Here is an 18573-nt window from a genome sequence, read left to right as displayed (position 1 = left end):
GTCAGGCCTGGGCTAGGCTAGGTAGCTGAGAAATGTTCTGTTGCAGATGTGTAGGTTGAGAAGCCGGACGTGTTTTCAAAAGCCCCTTCAGAAATCAAAGGCCTTTTCTGCACCTGCATGGGAGCCTGCCTTCTGCTATTTGGACCAGATAGGAAGGGCTACTTACACAGCTCTGAAAGCTTGATGACAGGGGCTATTGGTTTCTATGTTGCTTATTTTGAAGAGGAAATCAGGCCATATTTCTAGCCTTTTACTGAAGCTAGCAACTTAAGTTTTTAAAATTTCACCTCAAAAGAAAACATACACATATATACACACTATTTTCTAGCTGAAGGTTTTCAATAATAGTAATGATCATCATGATGACCACAGTTATTAATGATGTATTGTATGTATCAAAATTGCTAAAAGAATCGATTTGTAATGTTCTCACTACAAAAAAGATGATAAGTTGGTGGGATGATGAATACGTTAATTAGCTGGGCTGAATTTTTCTACATAGTATACATAGATCAAAACATCACACTGGAGCCCATAAATATATAGAATTCTTGTTTGTCAAAAATAAATAATAAAAATACTTCATAAAAATCACAATAATTTTTAAATGGAACTAAAAAAACCCATAATTCTGGGTCCTTTAGACACTTTGTAAACACTAGTCCTAGATTCTATGTAAATACTAGTCCTAGGAAGTATTTTCTTTCTTTTTTTTTTTTTTTGAGACGGAGTCTCGCTCTGTTGCTCAGGCTGGAGTGCAGTGGTGCGATCTTGGCTCACTGCAACCTCCACCTCCCAGGTTCAAGCGATTCTCCTGCCTCAGCCTCCTGAGTAGCTAGGATTACAGGTGCACACCACCACGTCCAGCGAATTTTTGTATTTTTTTAGTAGAGACGGCATTTCACCATGTTGGTCAGGCTGGTCTCGAACTCCTGACCTTGTGATCCGCCTGCCTCAGCCTCCCAAAATGTGGGATTATAGGTGTGAGCCACCACGCCCGGCCCTAGGAAGTATTTTCTAAGTTCCAGTGCCATCAGAGCTTATAAAGTTTTTAGAGGCAAATCAGTGAAGTTAAGCAACCCACTCCCAACCAGTCTTTCTCTCTCTCCATATACACCCTGTTTCCAGAGATGGAGGGAGGAAAGAAGAAAGCTGCTTTTATCCTTTGTGGTGACCTGGGACTGCTGGGGCTTTAAATCTTTGTATGTTTGTGTAGGAGGATGAGGATGGGGACTTTCTGACTGCTATTCATCCACCTATTCATTCATTCAATTTACTCATTCAACATATATTTATTAAGTAACCTACTGTGTGCTGGGCACTTGGTAAAGGCATATAATCTTATCTATCCTGCTAGTGGCTTCTCCCAGGTCTCTCAGGGTGTTTGGAGTTCATACCCTCTTCTCCTAAGGGCTGGTACGGACAAAAGCAAGAAGGTGCCTGGGGTAGTCATTGAGGGGAGTCATGGAGGAGCTGTATTTTCCCGAATTATTCAAGATCCATTTTGTTTCCCCAATTTGTTGAGGCTTTTTCTATATGTGAGATCTAAGAGGGTGTGAAGATGAGATTTAGGGGTGACTGGCAGACTGTCCTGAGCCCAAAACTGTACCTTGAGTACCAGTGATGATTCTAGATCACAGCGTTTCAACCCTCAACACAGAAATAGAATCCTGGACTGGCTACGAGGGGCCCCTGCCAGCTGCTGGCTCCGAAGTTGGTTTTGTCTGTGGGCTAGATCAGTGTAAGTTGGGGTCCAGGCTGCTCGCTCAGCAGCCTGATTGATCTCCGGGGCTTTTTTGTCTCCTCCTCCCCAGTGGAAGCCTCTCCTCCTCTCCCCCTCTCCCCGTCTTCCCCCAATCCCTGTCTCCTTCTCTCCCCCTCTGCTTCTCAGGCTCTTCCGCTTTCCTCCTCTGCTTCTAATGAATTGAAATCTCCAACAGCCGCCACATCTCTGGTAGTTTTACAAAACTGTCCTTGCTCTTCCTGCGTTTGCCCAGTCAAGGGTATTTTTGCCTGAGGTCGGAATGATGCTGTTAGTCCTGGTGATATGATTGCATAGCAACACAGAGCAGCTCTGAGAGGGGAGGAGGAGGAGAAGAAGGAAGACAGGGAGGTGGGAGAAACAGAGGGAGAGTGTGCATACAGCAGCTGTCGGCATCCCTGTCTCAGGGACTTCTTTGCTGATTCACAGAGGCAGCCCAGCCCCGGCCTCCCAGCTTACAGCTGCCGCCTGCTTCTCAGACCTGACGGAATCAGAAGGTAGGCCACAGAAAAATTATTTCCAAACCTTGCCCTTGTTCAGCTGGCTGAGGGGAAATGACTGAGGGAGGGGAAGCTCCAGAGGTACTGTGTGGCGGGCAGGGGGTGGGGGAAGAGAGAGAGAAAATGAGTGTGTGTGTGTGTGTGTGTGTGTGTGTGTGTGTGTACATGTGCCTGCCTGTGGTCTGTTTGCATGTGCTTTTAGGGGAAAACTTGCATTAAAAAATGCCCACAATAAAGTAGTCACCATTTAGATTCATAAAGAAAAAAAAAAGATGCCCAAGAATAGAAACTCAAGCCAATTTGAGCAACCAAGGTCTAAAAATGAATAAGAAGGAGGTACACAGTTTGCTTCTCTGAGAAGAGAGGGGCATTTATTTATTTATTTTAGGTTCTCAATAGCATGCTTTTTGTCCAAGGGTATATTTCTTGGCAGGAGAGAAGGAAAGGTGTGTGGAAAGCATTGGCTAACAAGGGAGGAGAGAGGAAACATGGGACCTTGGAGCAGGTTCCCTGAACAAATGAGTATTCTGGCCAGTAGACAGGACACAGGAGTTCTTTGCTGAAGTAAACCAGGCTCTGACCTAAGAGCCTGGAGCTGAAGGGCTCATCTCATCTCTGCATTTACTTCCTGGCTCTGTTGTTTTTCCTGTGACATTTTTTCCCCCTTATCTTCTCCCCTGGTTTCCTTTCTACACCCTGTAATCAGGAGGCATCTTTCCACTCTTGAAAGCCTAGCTTGGAGTGGTTTCAAATAGGGCTTGCTTCTCTTGGAGTCTAACACCCCATCACCTGCTCTCACCACCTTTCCCAGCATCAGGCCAAATGCCCCAGCCTAGTAAGTGGGCCTGAGACTGTATGGGTAGTTAATGTTTATCCTTCCTTTGGTAGGCAGGTCGAGCCAGGCCTCACAGGTGTTGGGTCTAAGCAGGTGGCAAGGCTGGGATGGGGTGGGGTGGAGTGGGGTAGAGGAGGACGTCAGCAGCAGCTGCCGCCTGCTTCCGTTGAAAGCATGGTGCATGTTGTCTGGAAAAGAACATACTTTTAAAAAATATTTTCATTTTGATTGTTAAAAGAACAAAAGCCTTAAAAAAGCTCTATGTCTAGTTCATCTTAATTCCTGACTTTTCCAAAGGAATCCTTGTTTCTAGATGAAAGGCCCTCAGGTAAATCACCTTTTAAAAGGCCTGTGGGAACCACAAGCCTCAGGAGATTTTCCTTCTAAGGTTTGCGTGGGGAGATGATCCCAGAGAATCTCAGGGCCTTCTAAGGAAACCTCCGTGAAAAGGCAGTATTGGAAGTGGCAGTGTTGTGTCCTGTTTCTGAAAGAAGACCAAGCCCCTCTGTCTCTGGGTGGGCAGGCCTCTGCCCTGTAGTCTTGCTTTCTGTAAACCATTGCTGGGGGATGAAGGCACACGGAAAGAGCTCCTCTTCTTGTGAGATTTGTACTTCTAGGCATTCAGCCTCAGCTAAGTAGCTCTGTGCTCCAGTTCAGATTACCCTTCAAGTCCGCCATAAAGGAGAGGAGCATAGCTTGAAGCAACGAATTTAGCAAAGGCCCCGAGCCAGATGTGGAGAGCACATCTGGGATTCAGCCCTTCTAACTGTAGATGCTCAGAAGTTTCTGATGTTGGATCTGCCACCATGCCAGCTAGGATGGGATCTCACTAATGAAGGCCGAGAAGATAGCCTTCTAAACTTCTCAGGGATGCACACTAAGAGGAAATCCATTCAGTGGAAATTATACTATGAAATGACATTCCTCCCTTACGAAGGATTCTAAACGTGCATCAGCAACAAAAATAGCAAGTGAGATAAATCCTTCTAGGATAGCATTTACCAAACCAATGTTCTATAGAGCCCCATCCTGAGAGAATGTTAATAAATTCTGTTTTTTTTTTTTTTTTTTTTTTTTTTGAGACAGAGTCTGGCTCTGTCGCCCAGGCTGGAGTGCAGTGGCCGGATCTCAGCTCACTGCAAGCTCCGCCTCCCAGGTTCACGCCATTCTCCGGCCTCAGCCTCCCGAGTAGCTGGGACTACAGGCGCCCGCCACCTCGCCCGGCTAGTTTTTTGTATTTCTTAGTAGAGACGGGGTTTCACCGTGTTAGCCAGGATGGTCTCGATCTCCTGACCTCGTGATCCGCCCGTCTCGGCCTCCCAAAGTGCTGGGATTACAGGCTTGAGCCACCGCGCCCGGCCCAATAAATTCTGTTTTAAAATAAGTGTTGGGTGTGTGTGTGCATGCATGTGTGTGTATTCTGCAGTTCAATACTTTTTTGGAAATGCTTCTTAACTGAATTCTCATTTTGGAGAGTCACAGTATATATAACGCATATTAAAGACTCTGAGAAGTACTGCTGTAAATGAATCTGTTTAATTTTGTTTAACCCAGTACATCCCAGACTGGTTTGACCAGGGAACACTTTTCTTTATGAAAAACACTTTTTGCCTCTTGCAGATACAGTTTGGGGAATTGCTGCTCAAAAACAAACAAACAAACTGGAAGAAATTGTCACATGGATTAACACTTGTAAAATAATCTAGTCCAACAATGCATTTCTAAACATGAAAAACCCAAGAGATTAATCATATTGTTTTCCTTCCCATAGCTGATGAGAATCTGGGATTATCTCCTGATTCCCCAGCCCACTGTACCCAACTGCTGCTTCTCTAGCAGGTCCCCTCCTGTGAAACTAGTCCCAGGAAAATGAAGCAGATTTAAGGAATAATCCTTAAATTTTGAGTGCAACATTTACATTTAATACATTTCTTCTAGTATTTTGTTATATGCAAAAATTGTCAACTTTCTTTTCAGCATGGGCTTTGTTGCATTCTTTTAAACAATGTGTTATGAAATATCTTCGTACATTCAAAAAGGTATAAAAATAATATGGTGAAAATCAGGTTATTCACTGCACAGCTTAGTAAAGAAACATTACCAGTAGAGTTGAAACCTTCTGTCTATTCTCCATGATTAAAGTTCTCTTTTTCCTTCCAAAGTAGCCACTATCCTGGATTTGGTGTTTATTATTCCCATGCATTGAGGTATATACTTTTACTATACATGTATGTATTTTTAAACAACATATACTACTGCTTTATATGTTTTAAAAGTTTGTATCAGTGGTGTATTATATGTATTCTTCTGCAATGTGATTTTTCTTTTCTTTTCTTTTCCTCCTAAGAGACAAGATCTTGCACTGTTATCCAGGCTGGAGTGAATTGGTGTAATCATAGCTCACTGCAGTCTCGAGCTCCTGGGCTGGAGCAATCCTCCAACCTCACCAACCCTCAGGTGGCACCACCATGCCCAGCTAATTTTTTTTTCTTCATAGAGACAGGGTCCTGCTATGTTGTCTAGGCTGATCTCAAACTCCTGGCCTCATGTAGTCCTCCTGCCTCAGCCTCCCAAAGTGTTGGGATTACAGCCATGAGCCAATGCAACTGGCTTGAAACTTATTTTTTCTATTCAATGTTATATTTGTGAAAAGCATCCATGTTGTATAACACGGGGCTCTAGTTTACTCATTTTTTTCACTATTGTATACTCCTCTAATGACTATACCACACTTTATCTATTCTGCTGTTGATGAACATTTAGGCTATTTCTAGTTTTGAGCAATCACAGAGGTACTGTGATCTTTCTTGTGTAGCTATTCTTAGGTGACAGTTTGTACTGGGTAAATATCTGGGTGGAATTGTCCCTTACAGGGTATGTGCATTGTTACCTTTGGGAGATAATGTCAAATCACTGTGCAAAATAGTACTAACTTACACTCCCACCATCAGTGTATAAAGGTTTCATGTTTATTGCATTAATTGGCTCTTAGAGTTTTCTCCCATGGGGATGCGTCTCTGATTTTTTTAATTGGATAATAAATTTTATTTCGCAAAATTGCTTGACAGCTAAACTTCTCAGGAATACGTTTCCTTGTTTTCATTTGTAAATGAGGGGATTGGCCTAGATGATCTCAAAGGTCCTTTCTAGCTTGAAAATCTGAGTTTCTACGATTTGTTCATTAAATGAGGTACATCTGAAGCAGAACCTTGTTTTTTTGGCTGCATTGCAGGAATTATTTTAGGAAGTATAACAAAGTTTGTTACCAATGAAATGTGTATCTTCTCTCTTACTGCCATGCTGTCAGGTAGAAAGGCAGTGGTGTGAGAGGAAAGACAGTTACACAGTGTTACCTTGGATTGGGGAAAGGAATCTGTAGCCCATGGGAAGGGGGTCTCCTTCCCATTGCCCTGTTCTTTACAGAACCTCTTCATCTTAGAAGTCTTCCCTATCTCTTGAATTTGTTCTCCCAAGAATAATAAATGTTTGCAAGTTTTTGTTTTTTTTTTTTTTTTGAGATGGAGTCTCGCTATGTCGCCTAGACTAGAGTGCAGTGGCACGATCTCGGCTGGGAGGCTAAGGCAAGATAATCACTTGAACCCGGGAGGTGGAGGTTGCAGTGAGCCGAGATCATGCCACTGTACTCCAGCTGCACTCCAGCCTGGGCGACAGAGTGAGACTCCGTCTCAAAAAAACAAAACAAAACAAAACAAAACAAAACAAAAAACAGATGTCCAGGCTTCCTTTCTGCACATACACACAGTAGATTGTTTTTACAATATTGGAGTTCCATTACACATGCTATTCTGACATTTGTTTGTTTTCTTTGGCCTAAAATATATAACTTTGAAATCTGTCCAAATCAGTGCATATAGATCTACCTCTTTCTTTTTAACAGCTACATAATATTCCACCATGTGAGTGGCTATCATAATAAATAACATTTGAATATTTACTAAATGCCAGAAACTATGAATTAACTCCTTGCAACAAAGCTAAGATGTAGTTCTTTTTTGTTATCCCTGTTTCACAGATGTGGGGACTGGAGCACAGTAAGACTGGGGAGCTTGTCCATATCTGTGCTGATAAGTGGGCAGGGTGCAAGCCAGAGCATCCTGGTTCAGAGCCTATGCCCCAGACAATCATGCTGTGATATGTCTCAGACATAGTCTACTCACCAGTTCCCTGTTGGTGGACATTTGAGTGAATGCAGATTTTTGCTATTGTAAACAATACTGCAGCAGACATCTTTGTCCACTTCTGGAGGTCTTTTTGTAACATAGGCTCTTAGATTTCTACGGTTTCTAGATGGAAAGAGCTTATTTACTGGAAAAAAAATTTATTGAGCTTTAGGCATTGGGGAGGCTCTGAGCTCAAAATAGGAGACTTGACCAGAATTTCACTTCTCAGATGTCCTGTAAAGGTCACTTAAGTGCTTTTCACTGTTTGCCAGCCTAGTGCTGCCCCAGACCTTAGATTCACTGCATCCTGTCTGTTTTTAATTGCTTGTGTCTTTGCCTGAGTAGTGGCATAACTGAGTCAATGCTTGGGCTCCCACCTGGTGGTCCATAGCCAAAAATTGTCTACTATCCAGGTATCAGTGATTACAATGCCTCAGAGCCTGGGTTCTAGAATTTACAGAGGCAGAATAGCATAATGGTGAATAACTTGTATTCTGAGACACAACTGCCTGGGTACAAATCCCAGCTCTTCACGATGTATTCACAATATGACTCTGAACAAGTTACTTACCATCTCTGTGCCTCCATTTTCTTATCCACACAATGAGGATAGCAATAGTAACTACTTTATAGTGTTGTCATAAGGATTAAAGGAGTTAGTGTATGTAGACTGCTTAGTTAATATATAAAAAACACAGAATACAGTTATTATTTATTTGGCTATGGAAAAGCTGCCACACCAATCTTTCCATAAAATAGTTGATGACCTCCTTGCATTTTGGTGGGGAGCGGAGAGGGGGTGAAGAATTAGCTGTTATTAAATAGGTAATGTGTTCACATGGGTCAAAATTCAAAAAGTACAAAATGATATTTAGTAAAAAATTTTATCTTCTATTGGCAACATGGGGCTTATGTGGTGTGGGGAATAATTCTATTTCTCAACCTGGGAAGTGATTATATGAATTTACTTTATAATGATTTAATATACTTTGCATATATCTTTATGTACTTTTATAGGTGTTTTTCTTATTTTTAAAAAGGGCAGAAATAGTAGAAATCCCAAAAAGATGGGGAGAATTTTTACTGCTCAGTTCCCTTCTTCAATGGTAACAGGCTCTTTTGTATACTTCCAAAGATATTTTTTTGCATCTATAAGCACATATTTTTAGTATACAAGTGTAGACTAACCACCACCTTGATTTTTCTCTTGTTTTCTTTTTACTTAAAGTATATCATAAGAGATAATTTTGTATTGGCACATAAAGAGTTCTTAATTATTTTTTAAGTAGCTGTATAGAATTCCATTGTATGGATACACCATTATTTAATCAGTCCCCTAGTGATAGACATTTAAGTTTTTGCATTTTTTTTGTGCCATTTCAAGCCTTATTTCAAATGCCAACATCGTACTTATTATTGTACTTGTTTCAAATGCTAACATTGTACATTATTCCACACAAATTTAAGTAGCATATGTTCCTAGACATCTCCAGTTTTTGGGTGCCTAGCACTGTGTTAAAAATATGTGGGATATAAATAAATATCAGGTGTGGGTTTTGTCCTCCATGAGCCAACAATCTTGCTTTCATACTGAAATCCTAATATTTCCCCTGTGTTTTTAAAGCTTTTTATCTCTGCTCAAGAGAAACAATACCTTCCCACTGAATCCTCCTGAAACAGCCTGTGTATGGCTTTTAGAATCAGGAAGATTATTTGTAGTGGCAAAAAGCCAGAGTTTCATATCCAGCAGGATCCCTAGGGGAGGGCAGGGAAGGCTTATTGCCCCCCAAAAAGCATCCTCCACTCCTGCATATGTCAAAATCTTCTCTTTCACCTTAGCTCAAAAGCTTATTTTCCATAAATACATCCCAAATCCCTCCAACTAGAAGTGAACAGTTCCTCCTCTGTGACCTCTTATAGCATGATTTCTGTGTCCTGCTGTCTTAGTTCATTTTCTGTTGCTTATAACAGAATACCTGAAACTGAGTAATTTATAAGAAAAGGAATTTATGTACTACCGTTATGGAAGCTGAGAAGTCCAAGTTCGAGGGGCTGTGGTGAGAGTCTTCTTGCTGGTAGAGACTCTCTGAAGCATCCCAAGATGGCATGGAGTATCACATGGCTAGAAGGCTTAGTGTGCTAGCTCAGATCTCTCTTCCTCTTTTTATAAAGCCATGAATTCTCCTCCCATGATAACTTATTAATTCATTAATCCATGAATGGATTAATCCATTCATGAGGGCAAAGCCCTCATCAACTCTTAAAGGTCCCAGCTCTCAATACTGTCACATTGGGGATGGATGTTCAAACCACAGCACCCACGTAGGGTATGAATAATTTTCCCCCCAAAATTATACTTTTTTTTGTTTACATGTCTTGTTTCCTACATTTGACCAGTTGGGGACCAAGTCTGATTCATCTTCAATCTCTCATAGATTTTGCAAATTAAAAAGAGGAATAGGAAAAGAATCAGTATGTGCAGATGGTGATTTGAGATAGGATTGAGCTAGATAGAGGCAGAAGAATCTTTGTGTATAACAAAGAGCACTTGCCCAGGAATCAGGAGGCCCTGGTTCGCTTGCATCTCAGCATCTTCATCTGTAAAGTGGGATCTTAATTCTGGCTGGGACAACTTTACTAGGTTGTGCTTAGGATCATGAAAGACAGCACAACAGACTACAAAGGCATGCTATATGAATACAGGGAATGATAGTGTTTGGTGCTTAGCAATCCTTAAACATTAACATTTGATACATTAGCAAACTAAGCCTAGAGAGGCAATATGACTTGAGGTCAAGGTCAGGGGTAAAGTCTGAAAAGAGCAGAGGATAGTCATTTTAGGACCAGAAGAAATCTATTCCTTTCCTGCCTGTGTTGGTATTAGAAGGTCTGAATTATCTGACTCCTGGGTTTACCTTAGTTTTGTTTTGTGAAGCCTCAACTTAGCATCAGGTCAGTAGAGGAATAAGAAAGAAGGAAGTTAATCTGGAGATAAGTGAATCTCAAAAGAGAAGAAAAGAGATAGTTGATGAAAAAAGAGATAAAAACGACCACTAAGGTGTGGAGGAAAAGCTAAATATCTTTAGCAGTTAAGGAAATGCAAAGTAATCCTCAAAATGCCATTTTCACTCACTAAGTTGGCAAATAAAGTAAGAATACATACTGTTGGCAAGTGTGCTGGGAAACTGGCACTCTTATACATTGCTAGTAGTCGTATAAAATGATGTAACTTTTTCTAGGGCAATTTAGAAATATATATCATAAACCCTTTGATCCAGAAATTCCCCCTTATAGGCAATTATCCCATGGAGAAAATCACAAATATGCACAAGGTTGTTCTTTGCACTTTGATTTATAAAAAAGAAGAACTATAAACATATGTCTAATTGTTAAATTATGGTGTATCCATTCAGTGGAATACTATACAATGACTATAGCTAACCCTTACTGAGTTGTGCATTGTTGCCAGACACTGTGCTAAGTTATTTAAATTATTAACTTTAATCATTAGAATAGTTCTGTGAGGATGCTATCATTATTTATCCCCATTTTGCAGATGAGGACACTGAGGCTCAGAGAGGTTAACTTGTCCTGGGCCACACTGCTAATAGGCTGAATAGTGTGGATTTGACTCTAGGTCTGTCTGATGCCAGTGCCCATGGCCTCAGTCACAGTGCTGTACTTCCAATGCAGCTGTTAAAAATCATGTTTTAGGCTGGGCGTGGTGGCTCATACCTGTAATATAAGCACTTTGGGAGGCACAGGCGGGCTGATCACTTGAGCTCAGGAGTTTGAGACCAGCCTGGCAACATGGCAAAACCCCGTCTCTACCAAAAATACAAAAAATTATCCAGGCATTGTGGTGCACGCCTGTAGTCCCAGCTACTTGGGGGCGCTGAGGCGGGAAGATCACTTGAGCCTGGGAGGTTGCAGTGAGCCAAGATCACGCCAGTGCACTCCAGCCTGGGTGACAAAGTGAGAGACCCTGTCTCAAAAAAAAAAAAAAAAAAAAAAAAAATCATGTTTTAAGGGAATAGTTAATGACATTCTAAAATGACCATGGTATAATGACAAGTGAAAAAAGCAGGATACAAAATGATAGCATGTGATGGCAATTTTATTTTAAAAGTGTATGTATATATTTTTCAGAGAAAAATTAAAAATTCATAGCTGTTAGTAATGATTATCTCTGGGTGGTAATATTAAAGATTATTTTTATTTTCATCCCTATTATTTTTTGTATTTCCCAGTTTTTCTATAAAGATCATGTATTACTTCTATAATCAGCAAAAATAAAAATGTTAACATAAAAAGAGGTCTGAAAGCAAGCCTCTTATAGCCTTTATGCTTATAACACATCCATAGCAGTACTTCATTTTTTAATCTAAGTGACTAATGCTTTTGTGGTGTCTGATCACAGATGAGCCATATTTTCAGTCATTCTTTGGGGATGAGTAGCTACATAGCTGTATAATCTCTAGGGACTTTGACTACAGCAAAGTACCCTTTAGACCACGACCTCTTGTGCCCTTGTGATTTGTAATAATCTTCATTCCTTGGACTATAGTCTCCTGAGAAGGAGGGGTGGGTACTTAATGCAAGGAGTCCACAGATCTTTAAATGCATAAATGTTTTTCTCACTCGGTACGTTCTAAAATTACAGCTACTACTGTGGGTGAGAGTGGGTGAAGTGAGATTTTTTTTTTTAGTCTTAAGAAGGGCCCCTTATATCTAAAACGTCGTGAACCACTGGAATAGAGTCTAAAAATAGTGGTTATTTAATTATCAGCATCATGAATAAAAGATGCTCAGTTCCGGCCCTTTGAATCAGGATTTGTGTGTCTTTGCCCCACACTAAAAGAGATCACCTTATTATTTCCTAGCATCATCTTTGCCACCTATTCTCATCACATTTGTGTACATTCTCTAAACCATCAATTGGTTTGTACATCTAAACTTTGTCCCCATATTTCTCCTTTACTAAGCTTAGCTCTTTACATCTAAAGCTGAATATGTCTCAAGCATAGCTTATTATGTAACACTGCCCCACCCCCTACCACAGCAAATATACTTTCTCCTGTTTTCCTTCTCTTGCATTTGGCAACATTATCCACTCAGCTCCCAAATTAGAAACCTTTGACTCCTTCTCCTCCCTTACTGTTCACATCCAATTGATCATCAAGCCCAGTGTATTTTACCTCTCTAATGTACCTCAGAGTCATGCTGTCTGCTTCATCTTCACTGCAACTGCCTGCCTATTCTAACAGCTTCTCAACAGGTTCTTCCTTTTGGAGAATCACTCTACAAGGAAGGCAGAGGGCTCTTTCTAAAATGCAAATCTTGGCCGGGTACGGTGGCTCATGCCTGTAATCCCAGCACTTTGGGAGACCGAGGTGGGTGGATCACCTGAGGTCAGGAGTTCGAGACCAGCCTGGCCAACATTATGAAACCCCATCTCTACTAAAAATACAAAAAAATTAGTGGGGCATGGTGGCGGGCACCTGTAATCCCAGCTACTCAGGAGGCTGAGGCAGGAGAATCACTTGAACCTGGGAGGCAGAGGTTGCAGTGAGCCGAGATCGTGCCACTGCACTCCAGCCTGGGCAACAAAAGCGAAACTCCGTCTAAAATAAATAAAATAAAATAAAATGCAAATCTCATTATGTCACTCTCTACTTAAAATCTTCAGTACCTCCCCATTGTCTACAAGATAAAGCCTACAATCCTCTGCTTGTCATTCAAGGCATGGCCCAATCTGGCCATGGCCTCATCTCCTGCTACACACAACAAGGCACGTACCTTGTACTCTGGTCACACCGAACACACCATACATTTAATTTTCATGTTTGTATTTTTTTTTAACCTTCACTGCCTAATGACAAATCTGTTTCTCTTTCATGACTCACCTCAAGCACATTTCCTCTAGGGAGACTTTTCTTGACATGACCAGATAGAACTCATGATTCCCTCATCAGTCTCTTCACTTCATCCCATAAACACTTCCATTATGACCTCAAATAACACTTTATGGCCATTATTTTCTCCACATTTGTTCTGTCTGTATGTGATACTCCTCAGGGGAAGCCCCCATGTCTTTTCATCTCTGTGCCTCTTAAACTCTACCATACTGATCACATTGTCCTCTGAACATGCTAGGCCTTTTTATGACATCCACCTTCACACAGGTGGATCCGTCCGCTGGGAATGCCATTCTCCCTTTCTCCTCTGCACAAGCAAATATCTACTCATCTTTTGAGACTCATCTGAAGTGTGCTCTTTCTGAAATATGTGCACATTCTCAGTGTTAGCTGTTCCCCACTCTGTGCTCCCTTAGCCTTTTGGTAAACTCTTGATTTTAGCATTTGCTATGTAACATTTTATTATAATTATCAGCATACATGACTGCCTCCCCTACCCGTCTCCCCCACCTCCACCCTTAGGCTTTGATATCTCAGCAGTTATCTTTATGTCTCTAGCACAAAGCACTATAGGTAAACAATAAATGCTTCCTTGGTCAATAATTAAATAAAGTCTTTTATGGTACATGGTGGCCTGGGTAGGTCAGTAGGCTTTGAATACTTATTTGTATATCTGGTCAAGCCACCTCTGGGTAGATGCTTGATTCATAGGCTTTTCTAGGTCTTGACTCGAAATCTCTCTGTATTGATTTTCCAGGTGCTTAATGATCAATAGTTGGTGCACTGCCTATCCTCACCTCCCCATGAGCCTTGGTTTTTATGCAACCTATGGTCATGCAGGGATGCCCTTATACCCTCCCACGATGTCATGATTGGCAGGCAGCTGACCAGTTCCATCATAGCAGCAGCCTCCGAAGCACCTGCCCCCACCCTCAGGTAAGAATCTGATAGTAAAAGAAAGACCTGTGGAGAAAGAGTGGACACAGGATCTGTGTATCCTTGGGGTACCCACACTTCCTAAGGCTCAGGGGCATTCTCTGTATACATGCAATCCCTTGGATAGCATGGGGAATATATTGGGCCCATCCTTCATTACTCATGATGTCTTTTATGGGGGGGCATAGGGAAAGGAAGGGCATTGGGCTGAGCAGCTCAGAGGGCCCACTGCAGCTGAGCGGGGCTGGTTTCATGTTAACCTTCTAAGAGTTACAGGTCCAGGAATGTCCTAGAAGAGTATGATCCTTCAGGGCATGGTCTAGGACAAGGCAGGTCCTTCCTTTGCCTTGGCTTCTCTGTGGCATGCCTTCCATATTCTGCAGGTGTCTCTCTCCTGCCATCAGCTTTTCCTCTCAGGTTCCTAGCCTTTTTCATAGCTCCTGGCTCAGCCCCACTTAGAATTCCCTGAGTTCCATATCTGCCTGTTCTCTCTCTCTGCTCCCGTAGTAGTGTGATGGTGGTGGTGTATGTGCCTGCCTGTGTATGTTGGTAAGCAGGTAGAGGATGTGTGTGAGACAGTAGGGAGGGCAGCCCCCTTTCCCAACAATGAGTGAGGTCTCAGGAAAGTTGACTGGAGAAGGGAGATGCCTAAGCATACTTTGGGTTGCCCTACAATACTTTGGGGTCCAGAGGCTATGGGAGTGTGAGAAAGTACTATGTCCCCTGGAGCCTCACAGATGGGCTGCAGTGCTGAGTCACTGCTGGGGGGCAGGCAGCAGTTGAATATACAGGAAGGAAGAAGGGAGGAAAAAGGAAGTGGGGATGGAGAATGTGGATGCTGGGGAGCCCATTTTGGGGGCAGTAATGAAGGAAAGTCAAGGTCCAGAGAGGCATTAGAGTCAGGTCCCCCTGAGCTATTTTCCCACATCCAGCCAGAAAGAAATTACTGCCTGGAACATATTCTCAAAGCAAGGGTCAACGTAGACTCCCCCATTAACCTACCCCTTCCCTAGAGTGGGACTTTCACAGGGTTGAGGGATTGAGAAACTGAGCCCTTCCAAAAGGCTTACCCTGTTCATTGTCTACCCCCACCAAGCACCACCATGTAGGCAGGGAAACCTGAGGGCTTCATTTTGTGATTGCCGATGGCATGGCCCAACTTCTCTCTTCTACCACAATCCAGTTTCTCTTCCTTTTCTGCAGCCTTTTTCTCAAAGATTCAAGGGATGGATAGAGAACCTCAAGGGGAGTGGGGTGCAAGAAGCAAATATCCTGGCTGCAAAAGCCAGAAGTAGAAGGCAATTGATAGGGAAGGGGAAATAAAACATTACTATTCATCATTTGCCTATTGTGTGCCTGGCTCTGCTAGGTGTGACTTGAGAGTATATGGGGAACTAGGAGAGGGAGAGCAGGGTGATGGAGAATAGTATGGCAGCTGGGTGGAGGTTTAGGAAACCAAGAAGTCTGCAGGGAATGCAAAGCTGACATGGGTGGAGCCCAGCTCAACATGGGTGCTCCCCTCAGAGTCAGGACAGCTTGGTTATGGCTGGGTCACAAGGGGCTGTTGCTAACGCTGTGGCATTCTCAGTGCAGAGGACCCAGCATGAGTGAAGCTATGGCCCAGAGCTAGAGCGACTCCCTGCTCTTGGCCTGCCATCCCCTGCCATCCCCCGGCCACCCTGATTGGCTCTACCCCAGAACCCCAGAAAGAGTCAGGCAGCTGTTCCAACTATTCCTGTAGGTGGGCCTCAGCATGGAAACAATGTGGAACTGCTGGAAAGTCCAGAAGACTCTGTGGGAGATAAATGAGGATGGGAACAGAACACTTATTGGTGAAAACGTTGTGTTTTCCCTCAGTGCTGATGGATGGGGGCCCAGCTTGGGAATGTTAACCTTTCCCCAGACAAGTCTGCTGGAAAAAGGAGAAGAGTGGCCACTTCAGGAGGGGCCCTACCCCTCAGGCCAGTGGCTTATGGGAAAGGGCCTTCCCCTGCCCCCACCCAGGGTAGCACAGGCAGGGCACAGGAGCCTCCCTGGCAATGACTGCCTACATGGAACTGCTGGGTCCCAATGACCCGTTTCCCTCCCCTGTGAAGGTTCAATGGGATGCCCACAAACCGTCCATTTCCCTTTGGCCTCAGGGTACAGCGAGAGGTCTGAGGGCTATGGCTCTCCCTCCACTCCTCTCTAACTCTCAAAGGCAGGGCAGAGCACCCCTCCATTTTCACAGTGGACTCTGACAAATTTCCTGGCCTCTGCACTCACCCAAGGATAATCACATTCAGAGAGATTCTGCTGCCCCTGCTTCTTGATGCTGCCATCCCATGTCCTTTGTCCCTGAAACCTTCCTCGCTGTCTCTGAGGAGGCTTACTTAGTCTAAGACAAGGCTTATTTTCCAAGCCCATCCTCTTATCATGTCTTGGGGAAATTGCTTACCAGAAGCTTGTCACCAAGGTGGTCTGATCTTATCCTCCACCTCAGGGGAGGGGTGGGCCTAGAGGCAGAGTGACCCCTTTGTGTCTTCCATGGAAAGGGAAAATAAATCAACAGAAGCTACCCTCTGCATGCCCCTCCTCAGCACCATGGAATTCCATGGCATGGAATTCCTGCCATCCTTGCAAGCCTCAGAGGGCCATCCTGGCCCCGGTGTGGCAGGCCCAGTTGGGAGTGAACCGGAATTCTCCAGAGACAAAGCTCTGATTCACCAGCCAGGCCCTGACATAGCCGCCCCCTCCAGATTCCTGGGGGGTCAGTAAACAAACAGGGTGACAACCCCCGCCTCCTGGCCTGGCTCAGCCCCGCCTGCCTCCCTGAGAGGGCTTGCTTAGAGCCTGTCAGGATTCTGCCTGTCTGTAGCTCGTCAGGCACTAGGTCTGGATTCCTGGTGAGGGATGATCATGGAGCTGCCGGATCCTGCTACGGACTCCCCAGGCAGCACAGGTAGGGTGAGCTCCTGGGGCTACAGGCTGGCTGAGTGCTGAGCTTTTCCCATAGCTTGACTGCTTCTTCACTTCCCTTTGTCGGTGTGGCTGTGAGCTATGATTTTAATGGGATAATTGGTTTCCTAAATTGCCTGGAGAGTCTTGCGTGGGGAAGAAATATGGTTTGGGGGCAAGGGGAGACTACAAGAGTCTCAACCACTGACTAGCAGGGCTATTTTCTTTCCAAATGAATGCAAGCGTGTAGACAGGCAGGTAGGCAGGCGTGGCTCTCTCTAGTCTGTGGTAGAACAGCCCAGGCTGATTTCCTCCTCCAATTCCCCTTCCCTCCGCCTGCTCCGGCCCCCTGGCTGGGCAGTTCTGGCACTGTGCTATAGGTAGCTACCTTCCTTGGGGCTATCTGGGATAACCACCCTTTCCCCAAACCCCACAATTCTCCCCATAGGGCCTTACCAGTGCCCAGGAGAGCAAGTGATAGAGTATGTGCCTGAGGGCTCAAGACTAGACTTTGGCAGGCTCCATGGCTTGTCCTCTTGGCCACCAACTCTGGTCAGAGTCCTTCGCTCATCTTTATGAGCAGTTCTCTTGAAGACTGTGTCCAGGCTTCCTGACTGTGGTGGGAAGTACAGGTGGGGAAGGGTGGTAGACACATCAAAGCCAAGGTTCATATGGGAAGTAAGACATAGATCACTGATCGTTCTCTCTTGCCAGTCTACTCCCTCTATAAATCTTTATGGAGAAACTTCTCAGCTTGCTTTTCTAGAAGGTTGGGTAAACTGTAGGACCCTGAAGTATGAGCCAACAGCTTACCTGGAATGGTATGGTTGTCCAGAATTTGGGCAGTTCTGTGCAGCTTCTTACCTAATGTAGGTACTTCCAAGACCCCATCTGGGCAGTGGTCCTGAGGGGTGGGGGCCCAGCTTGGGAATGTTAACCTTTCCCTAGGGCCAAAATTTATAATAATGAGTAACAATAATAGTAGGCAGCAGTTCTATGTAACTGACCTGTACCAAGAGAAGACCTGGCAATGAACAGGACCACAGGGTCTTTCTTCATCTCAACCCCTGAACACACAGAGAATAGCGTTTCTGAACCCTGGCAGCAGCCCTTCTCTCCCCTTGTTCACACTTCTCTCACCCTTGGCTTGGTGCAGACCAGGGTGTGGCACAATTCAAGGATCACAGGATGTTTGTGTTTCTGTCCAGGTTAGAGCTGCTGTCACCAGCCCTGCACCTCCTCAAGATGGTGCTGGGGTTCCCTGCCTAAGCCTAAAGCTGTTGAACGGGTCTGTTGGTGCCTCTGGACCCCTGGAACCACCAGCCATGAATCTGTGTTGGAATGAAATAAAAAAGAAGTCTCATAACCTCCGGTAAGAAACAGGTCCCTTAGGGAATTGGCTTAGATGGTGTTGGGCTCCTTTTGCTGCTGCACCCTGTCCTTCTCCTCTCAGCCTGTGCATCCCCCTTTCCTCAGCCCACCCACTTCTCCCTTTCCTATGCTG

The 18573-nt window shown here is 44.0% G+C and overlaps 1 protein-coding gene across 3 annotated transcripts in view; it reads left to right on the top strand.

The window, feature by feature from the left end:
* Nucleotides 1-1704: 1704 nt before the first annotated feature.
* Nucleotides 1705-18573, top strand: part of DRP2 (dystrophin related protein 2) — a 44971-nt gene continuing 28102 nt past the window's right edge. For 2 of the 3 annotated variants that reach the window (XM_007992283.3, XM_007992280.3), the window contains exons 1-3: nucleotides 1705-2259; nucleotides 13954-14132; nucleotides 18278-18441. In XM_007992283.3, the coding sequence (XP_007990474.1) occupies nucleotides 14016-14132; nucleotides 18278-18441 (281 nt within the window). In that variant the 5' untranslated portion in view covers nucleotides 1705-2259; nucleotides 13954-14015. Of the gene's footprint in view, nucleotides 2260-13953; nucleotides 14133-16958; nucleotides 17074-18277; nucleotides 18442-18573 lie in introns of those variants that run through there. The other variant, XM_007992284.3, reaches the window with a different exon arrangement.

The sequence above is a fragment of the Chlorocebus sabaeus genome, chromosome X (assembly GCF_047675955.1).
Source record: "Chlorocebus sabaeus isolate Y175 chromosome X, mChlSab1.0.hap1, whole genome shotgun sequence".
In the NCBI taxonomy this organism is placed as follows: Eukaryota; Metazoa; Chordata; class Mammalia; order Primates; family Cercopithecidae; genus Chlorocebus; species Chlorocebus sabaeus.
The sequence above is the reverse complement of the archived record's forward strand: the minus strand, read 5'-3'. Positions and strand labels throughout refer to the sequence as shown.